This window comes from Electrona antarctica (assembly GCF_951216825.1).
Source record: "Electrona antarctica genome assembly, contig: scaffold_32, whole genome shotgun sequence".
NCBI lineage: Eukaryota > Metazoa > Chordata > Actinopteri > Myctophiformes > Myctophidae > Electrona > Electrona antarctica.
This window is the reverse complement of record NW_027638678.1, coordinates 1,047,526-1,055,483: the sequence shown is the minus strand read 5'-3', so window position 1 is coordinate 1,055,483 and position 7,958 is coordinate 1,047,526. Positions and strand designations below refer to the sequence as shown.

Sequence of the window (7,958 nt, the reverse complement as noted above, 5' to 3'; positions counted from 1 at the left end):
ATCTTTTGTCAGAATATGACCTGTCGTCATATCCTAAGTCCTAAAACCAGTTATATCTTTTGTCAGAATATGACCTGTCGTCATATCCTAAATCCTAAAACCAGTTGTATCTTTTGTCAGAATATGACCTGTCGTCATATCCTAAATCCAAACACCAGTTGTATTTTGTCAGAATATGACCTGTCGTCATATCCTAAGTCCTAAAACCAGTTGTATCTTTTGTCAGAATATGACCTGTCGTCATATCCTAAGTCCTAAAACCAGTTGTATCTTTTGTCAGAATATGACCTGTCGTCATATCCTAAGTCCTAAAACCAGTTGTATCTTGTCAGAATATGACCCGTCGTCATATCCTAAATCCGAACACCAGTTGTATCTTGTCAGAATATGACCTGTATATTTCAGTGTACCCAAAACTTTATACTAGGCCCAGTTATTTTTTCCCCTCTACACCAAATGTTTCATCCAAAAAGGCGACCTACTTTGAATATAAACATCAAGCTAAAAACAATTTACAAAACAAAAATCACTTCAGTGCAAACAAACATTTATTTATCAACCTGAAAACAGGGGCCATGCCTCCAAAAGATACGGATGCAACGTGAAAGCATTGAATACAGTTGAATGAAGTGTACTCGGGGGCGGAAGAATCAAGGGTAGTGGGGACCAGGCAATGTGTATTCTGGCATAATTTTGAATCATTCGAGCATGGGGTACTTTTTTACAAAAATTTATAGCGATTTATTTTTTTATTATTTACTATAGTCCTACTAGACCCCACGATATTATATCTGGCCACAAAAGATCACAGGATCTACTGAATGTGAAGGTATAGCCTACTGGGAGGAAGCCACACTGTCATGTACGTTTGACACATTCAGTAGATCCTGTGATATTTTGTGGCCAGATGTAATTTCTTGGAGTCTAGTAAGACTATAGTAAATAATACAAAAATAAATCGCTATAAAAATGTGAAAAAATGAAACAGCTAAAATTCCTAAAACAAAAAAAAAGCAGCAAATGAAAAAAGAAATTACATTAATCTTTTACTTTCTATAATAACCTAAAACATGAACCTAGGTTGAAAAAGTCACAGGAAGGAACAATACAATGAAGGTTTAAACATTTAAATACATTTTAAAACAAAAAAAGGCAGCTTGAAAGTATTGTAGCCAGGACATTCTCAGTTTGTCCAGGACATTCTCAGTTTGTCTGAACAGGACAAGAACAAGAACACATGATGGCGCACAGGATGGAGCACAGACGACGGGAGTCAGGGTGAGGAGCAGATGAGGGGAAACCACTCACACGCGTGAATTCCGTTTGTGTCCGAGCATAGGCACGGCTGAGGCATGGTAACCCCCCGCCTGCCTGTGATTGGTCTACAGACACTGCCCGTCTTAACTGTCCTCGGAGACGCGAGGTTAATTAATCCGTGGTGAGATTGAGAAATAAATAGGCTACAATTTTGTAGAAGAGGCAAACTAATATTGTTTATGCAGTTTGCTTTGATTGAATAACACGTATGTTGTAACCTACTATGATTTGATTTGGGTGTGTTCTAAATAAAGTGTTAGTGTTGATTATCATGTATTAATCTAATTATAGTAAACTAATACTATTACACTAAGATAAAGATGAAGGGAAAATATATCTTTTTATAGTACAATAATATTTCAAGTTTACACAAATTACACAATAATCAACACAAACACACCCAAATCAAATCATATTATGGCGTGCATGTTCAATAAATTATTCCATCAAAGCAAACGGCATAAACAATATTAGTTTGCCTTTTCTACAAAAATAAAACGTACAAGTTAGCGTTCTCTTGTATCATACCATACTACTTGTATCATTTCCCACCACGGAGTAACCTCGCATCAGACTATCCAGCATATCCACCTCGGAGGACAGTCAAGACAGGCAGTCACAGGCAGGCGGGGCGTTACCATGCCTATGCTCGGACACAAACGGAATTCATGCCTCTCACACTCACGCACTCACACTCCTCCAGTCCCTTCCTCTTCACCCTCCAGGGCCTCTTTTATGTACAGACGTTTGCCCTCTGGAGCAGGGGGGGATCTCAGGGTAAAGAATCCAGAATGAACCCTCATGCGGGTCTCCTTGGGCTCCACACCCCTCTGGAGCAGGGGGGATCTCAGGGTAAAGAGTCCAGAATGAACCCACATGCAGGTCTCCTTGGGCTCCACACCCCTCTGGAGCAGGGGGGGGGGGATCTCAGGGTAAAGAGTCCAGAATGAACCCTCATGCGGGTCTCCTTGGGCTCCACACCCCTCTGGAGCAGGGGGGATCTCAGGGTAAAGAGTCCAGAATGAACCCTCATGCGGGTCTCCTTGGGCTCCACACCCCGCCAACTGTTGTAGGCATATGAAATTAAATTGGAGAAAAAGGGGGTAAATTAAGTGGTTACTCAAAGAAAAGAAAAAGTACTCGTATCGGTACTCGGTATTGGCGAGTACTAACAATTAAGTACTTTTACTCAGTCTGAAAGAAATCGGGACAACGCTATTATGTCATTGGCAACTACACACATCTCCAAACATTCTACCCCTTTGTGTATGACCCCTCTGCTTCATGTCCTGCAGCAGATTTCTCTGTAATGACCACCTCACTGTTATATCCCTTGGCTTAAATAAACCAGTAAGACACCTAAGAGGCGGATGTGTGCACTCGTTGACGGTAGACTGCTGGCCAGTGCTGGGCGAGCACTGGCGCTTTGGCATGGAAGGGTCAGATCAACATGGAATGAATTCTTTCCATATAGCCTAATAGTCCGGCAGCCGACAGGCTTCTTTTGTTTAAAATTAACATCCTATGGCAGGCAAAAATGTCAAACTTTAATTTTGCTTTAAGTAGCATGCGACATGTCAAACTAGGGGGTTTATTATTCTGAATCCATTCCAAGCATTAGTTTTGCACAAAAAACACTCATTGGGCTAAAAGCAGCCATAGCCACTAGCCCAATGTGCCCAAAATGTGCTGACCTCAAACTAATGCTTGGAATCGATTCAGAATCATGAAAACCCCATAGTTTGACATGTCACATGCTACTTAAAGCATAAAGATCATTTTTGACATTTCTGCCTGCCATAGGATGTTAATGGTAGGGTCACAAGAAACCCCTATAAAAAAAATGCCCAATAGTGACAGCCGGTCAGCAAGTGGATTCATGAATGTATGTATATAGACAATATTTTAGGCCAATAAAAAAAAAGACTATATACCAAATTTCCCACCCCATAACCGTGGCTGCCGGACTATAAGGAGCATGTCTTGAGTGTACAGTGTTTGATGATGTCAGATCAACATATGGAATGTCAGAACAGGTCAGCTCCATATATGGAGATCTAAGGGTGGTAGCGGGGACATTCTCTTGTGTACAGGGTTTGATGAGGGCCGGGCCTTAATTCGGGCCTGTTGAGAACTCTAGTTGCCGGGCGCAGCTGCACTAATAACTTTGGGGCAGGCCCGTCTAGAGTTTAAATGGACAGGTATCAGTCAAAAGGGAGACATCAGGTTCTGACATTTCACATGTCAGTAAGAGCAGGTCAATAGCTCACCCGATCCCTCCGGCTAGTGAGAGCCTTCTTCCTCTTCACATCCTCCAATGTCCCGGGCAGCTCAATTCGTGTGGTTGTCTTGAGGCTTTCAAAAGCCCTGTTACAGGCTTCTAGTGAATGCCAAATGACAACACAAATACCACATTATGATCTCTAAATGTATTATATTAAGGCATCTCAAAAGGATGGTGATAGAAATTAGCAGACAAACTGTAAACTGTCAAACTAAATGGGGGTACTCTGACGAGCTAGCTATAGAGACAGGGAGACCCCTATTATTTAGCAAACACTACAGACATGATTACCATTTGAATAGAAAACCAACCTATTTAACAAAAAAATAACACCAATATTACATTTGTCAATATTTGGTCATTGTGCCATCTGTTATTTTTAACCGTATCAAATCAACACTAATCTACAATTTAGGCATTTAGCACACTTTATCAAGAGCGATTTACAGTAAGCAAGGTAAACATACATAGAATGCAGAGACAGTGAAGTGCCTCAGTAAACTAGGATCACATGGTAAGCTAGGTCACTCAATTGTTAAAATTGCTACTTCAAAAGGACTAAGTCGCCAAATGAATGTGATGTTAGACTTACTCCTGATCAAGCTGAGGTCCCAGTGTGGCTCTGAGTCCTTGATCGCCTCCACAATGGCCTTGGTCACTCTCACATTGTGATCCTTCCTGAAGCTGTGGATAATCACACTTTTAAGATATCATTCAGCATAACACGATAAAAATGTCCATTGACTATGCGTTGTTATTTCACAAACAGAGGCATTTCAGAGGGGAAAAAAACGTACAAGTCAGTTGGCTGGACGTACCATTCCTTTCCCATTTCTCTGTAGGTGTTCCGGACAGAGGCCTGTAGGGACATTAATACAGTGGTGTCTAATCATGCTTCATGGAGAGGGCATAGATAATATCGGTACATGCTTAATGCCATAATACATGGATAATATTGGACATACTGTTATACTAACAGTAATACATAGATGATTGAGGATCCCCCAGATCAGCTCAATGTGCACACATCGTTTCCTCACTCAACAGTAAACAAACCAACGTACAGTATACAGTAAGTGTATACAGGGTATTTGCATAAGTCACAATTGAATGACTTTCAAGACCTTTTCAATACCAAATTGTCTATTACATAAGAAAGCAGAAAACATGAAAAAAGGCGATCTACAAGCTCACAACGCCTCCCAGTTTGAGGCGTTGTGGCTAGGGTGGGGCCCCCAGTTAAAATATGAATATTCTGGGTAGGGTCACAGCCATACATTTATACAAGGGGTTCTAGAGTTGTACTGTTGGGGGGGGGGGGGGCTCTGTTGAAGATAAAGATAAATAGGTAGATTAAGTACATACAGACAACTCTTGGGGAATCTTTTGGCTGGCAGGAAGAGGCGTTTGCAGGATGGATGCCTCCATCCTGTCCAGCCTCTCTGTCACCCCTGAAAAGCTCTCCTTGACGGTGCTGGACAACTCCTTGACGGCATCCACCCTTCTGGTGAGCTGTTACCGCTCTACAAATTGTGAGGGGAAAATAAATAAGTTAGGATTGAATTACTGTTATTATTACAAGTTTATGTTCTGTGTTTCATTTTCCAACAAAATCACAATAACCTTGGTCAATAGGTAGCAGTGCAGGACCACAGGTCATAGCTGGGTCTCTTCGGGGTGTAGTGTCTTAAGCGCATGCGTGTTCCCTCATAACCGAGAGGACATGTGAAAGAAAGCCACCAAAATAATGCACCGAATAACACGTGCGTGCGTGGCCAAAATTCTTACCATATTCAAGATCACGCCCCAGTCATGGTCCGAAAGAAACTGGATCATGGTAGACACCCTAGGATTCACACTAAGTCGTGATTCGTTTTGCTTTCCACTCTGGGTTGATCAAGAACATGCATCTGCAGACACACAAGGACAATGAAGAAAATCTTTAGATTATAATACAGCTATGTAAAGAAAATAAACTAATGTAGATTATATTAAAGCAATTAAAAAATAATAAAAACTGGAGGGTGGTGTATGTGTGTGTTTGTGTCTATGAAATGCGTACTGAATGTTTAAGCTTACTTGTTTTAAAAGGCCATATTCGAAGATCATGTTACTCAAAGGTTCCTGGTCTTTGGTCGTCTTCTCCACCATCTGGGTTGACCTGATAAAATAGAATTCAAATTATTAATGTGTGTATATCTAAGTACTGTGTGTGTGTGTGTGTGTGTGTGTGTGTCCACACACGCACGTGCGCAACTATGAATCTTACCATAATCAACAATCTCACTAATCATGGTGAGAGTGAATCAAGGTAGACCTAGGATTCACAACTATAGATAAGATGTGCTCTCCTTCTCTGGGTTGATGGAGAACAGACACCTGCGGAAATAGAATAAAAACAGTATTATATATAGATATATATAGATATATATATATATTATAAAACAAAGTTGTTCATTTAAGGCAACTTCTAATGGAAAAGATTTAAATTAGGCAGTGCTACTTTCTTTTAGTGCAGGCTAAAGCAAACACAAAAATACACACCTCTCCAGAAACTCCAGGGTTGATGCCAGCGCTGATGGGTAGACGTTTTGCAGAAAACAGGACTCTGAATAAGAAACAAAATAATAAAACAAGCATCATTAAGATTTTAAAACTGCTCATCACCATCAACATAAAAGATTTGTGCCAATCCTATGCTTTCATGTTGCATCATTTGATGTCACAATATCATCAGCAACTGGTTGACACTCTGGAAACTTTCAAGAAATCACTAATAAACAAGGTGATAAAATATGAAATACTATTAGAAACTAACTAACTACTATAACATTTGCAATCGGAGGGGTAACCCAGTTAAAAATGGTAACCAAACATGTCAATGATCAGTCAGTCAGATCAGTATAAAGAATATGATGTCACTTCCTGAACTGCCACTCCCCTCACTGTGTCAGTCACTGAAGGCAGCATTCAGTGTTTGGTTGCAGCATGCTGTGTTGGCAGTGTTGCTGCTTTGTACTCCACCTAAACTTCACGTTATACTCAGCGGTGAGTAAAATGTATGAAATCCAGTGCAACTGTGCTCTATATAAAGGTTAATTTGATTATTTTACACTTCCCTATCGACCATCAGTGATGTAAATAGGTTTTGAAATGTCAATATGGTCTTCCAGAAGCACACAAGAAAGAACCCTATACAAAACCGCCACTAGACCTATTATCAGTATGTATCTAAAGTAACTCTAAATTACTGTACTGTCCTTGTATGCAACTCATCTGTACATTTAGAACTCATGGCATTGGCTTGGCAGCAACTGTCAAAGTGTGCAGTGACACAGAGATCCTTCCAACCGCTTTTCTCTGTGAATTCCTGAACTTTTTATCAAAAATATTTCATGCACGAAAACAAATTCTACATTATCTAAGCACATGTTAACACGCACCAGGCTATAGGACATCAGCTATATACAGTAGTACCTCAAAGACAGGCTAAAACAAAATGTGCTGGAGACAGTAAGTGACTATCGGATCTACAAGCTCACAATTCCATGCATTGAGCTTGTAGATGAGCTATCTTTTATTTGGCCCATGTTTGACCAGTTTATATGATGGTTTCTTGATTACTTTTGATGTAGTCTTTCCTTAAATTGTCACTACAGTATTACTGTCATCTGGGGACCCCCGAAAAAAATCAGACCGACCGGTAGAGAACCACTGCACTAACAAAACTGTACATTCCTCTTTTTAATTGAAAGCAATAATGAAATTGCCAGAAATGATGCTCTCATAGTGCTCAGTTACATAATCATGTGCACAACTGCAGTGCTAACTAGAAAGGTCGCAATTTTAAAAAATTGCAAAGTGTGGTTGCCGCAGTGGCTCACATATGCCCCTCCCACTGATATTGCCAGCCAATTACAATGTTGCGTCACCCCTGCGATCATGCGTAAGTAATTCGGAGGGGATTTATCCCCCAAAAATCATGTTTTTGCGACAAACGGTTACATTTCTCGCATTTGCGGCGCCCCCTATGGATGAAAATGGAATTGCTTTTGGTACTTGGTTGATTTAACCACCCGCGACATGTGATTCAAATTTGGGATGGATCGGACATTTCGTTCGGGATTTTAGGCATTTTTTGTAAAATAGGCCCATCCCACTAACTTCGGAAGCCGATTACGGCCGAACGATACGCACTATCAAAATTCCGCCTGTGGTGTCTTCATCGGAAAGGTCCAGAGATCATGTGTACCAATTCTTGTGAGATTTTGACAAAATCTGTAGGAGGAGGAGCAAAAAGTGTGTTTTGGAGAAAATTCTAAATGGCGGAAAATCTATCATGACGCAAATGGGCGTG

The 7,958-nt window shown here is 40.6% G+C and overlaps 1 protein-coding gene across 2 annotated transcripts; it reads right to left on the bottom strand.

Annotated features, from left to right (window-relative positions):
• Nucleotides 1–795: 795 nt before the first annotated feature.
• LOC306917850 (uncharacterized protein) lies at nt 796–5,458 on the bottom strand. 2 transcript variants are annotated; one of them, XM_079530747.1, is made up of 6 exons: nt 5,390–5,458; nt 4,967–5,124; nt 4,399–4,460; nt 4,194–4,285; nt 3,588–3,697; nt 796–2,381 (listed from the first exon to the last, which is right to left on the bottom strand). In XM_079530747.1, the coding sequence occupies exons 2-6, from the start codon at nt 5,027–5,029 to the stop codon at nt 2,007–2,009; spliced, it is 702 nt and encodes a 233-aa protein (XP_079386873.1). In that variant the 5' UTR covers nt 5,030–5,124; nt 5,390–5,458; the 3' UTR covers nt 796–2,006. The 2 variants fall into 2 exon arrangements, with proteins under 2 accessions (XP_079386873.1, XP_079386874.1); XM_079530748.1 differs by having other exon boundaries at nt 4,420–4,460.
• Between the last annotated feature and the right edge of the window lie 2,500 nt (nt 5,459–7,958).

Excerpts from the sequence above, each read along its gene's own strand:
- LOC306917850 (XM_079530747.1), bottom strand. The coding sequence starts at position 5,029 with ATGGAGGCATCCATCCTGCAAACGCCTCTTCCTGCCAGCCAAAAGATT. Across the intron at positions 4,461-4,966 it reads AGATTCCCCAAGAGTTGTCT|GCCTCTGTCCGGAACACCTA; the intron begins GTATGTACTTAA and ends ATGTCCCTACAG. Across the intron at positions 4,286-4,398 it reads TACGTCCAGCCAACTGACTT|CTTCAGGAAGGATCACAATG; the intron begins GTACGTTTTTTT and ends GATTATCCACAG.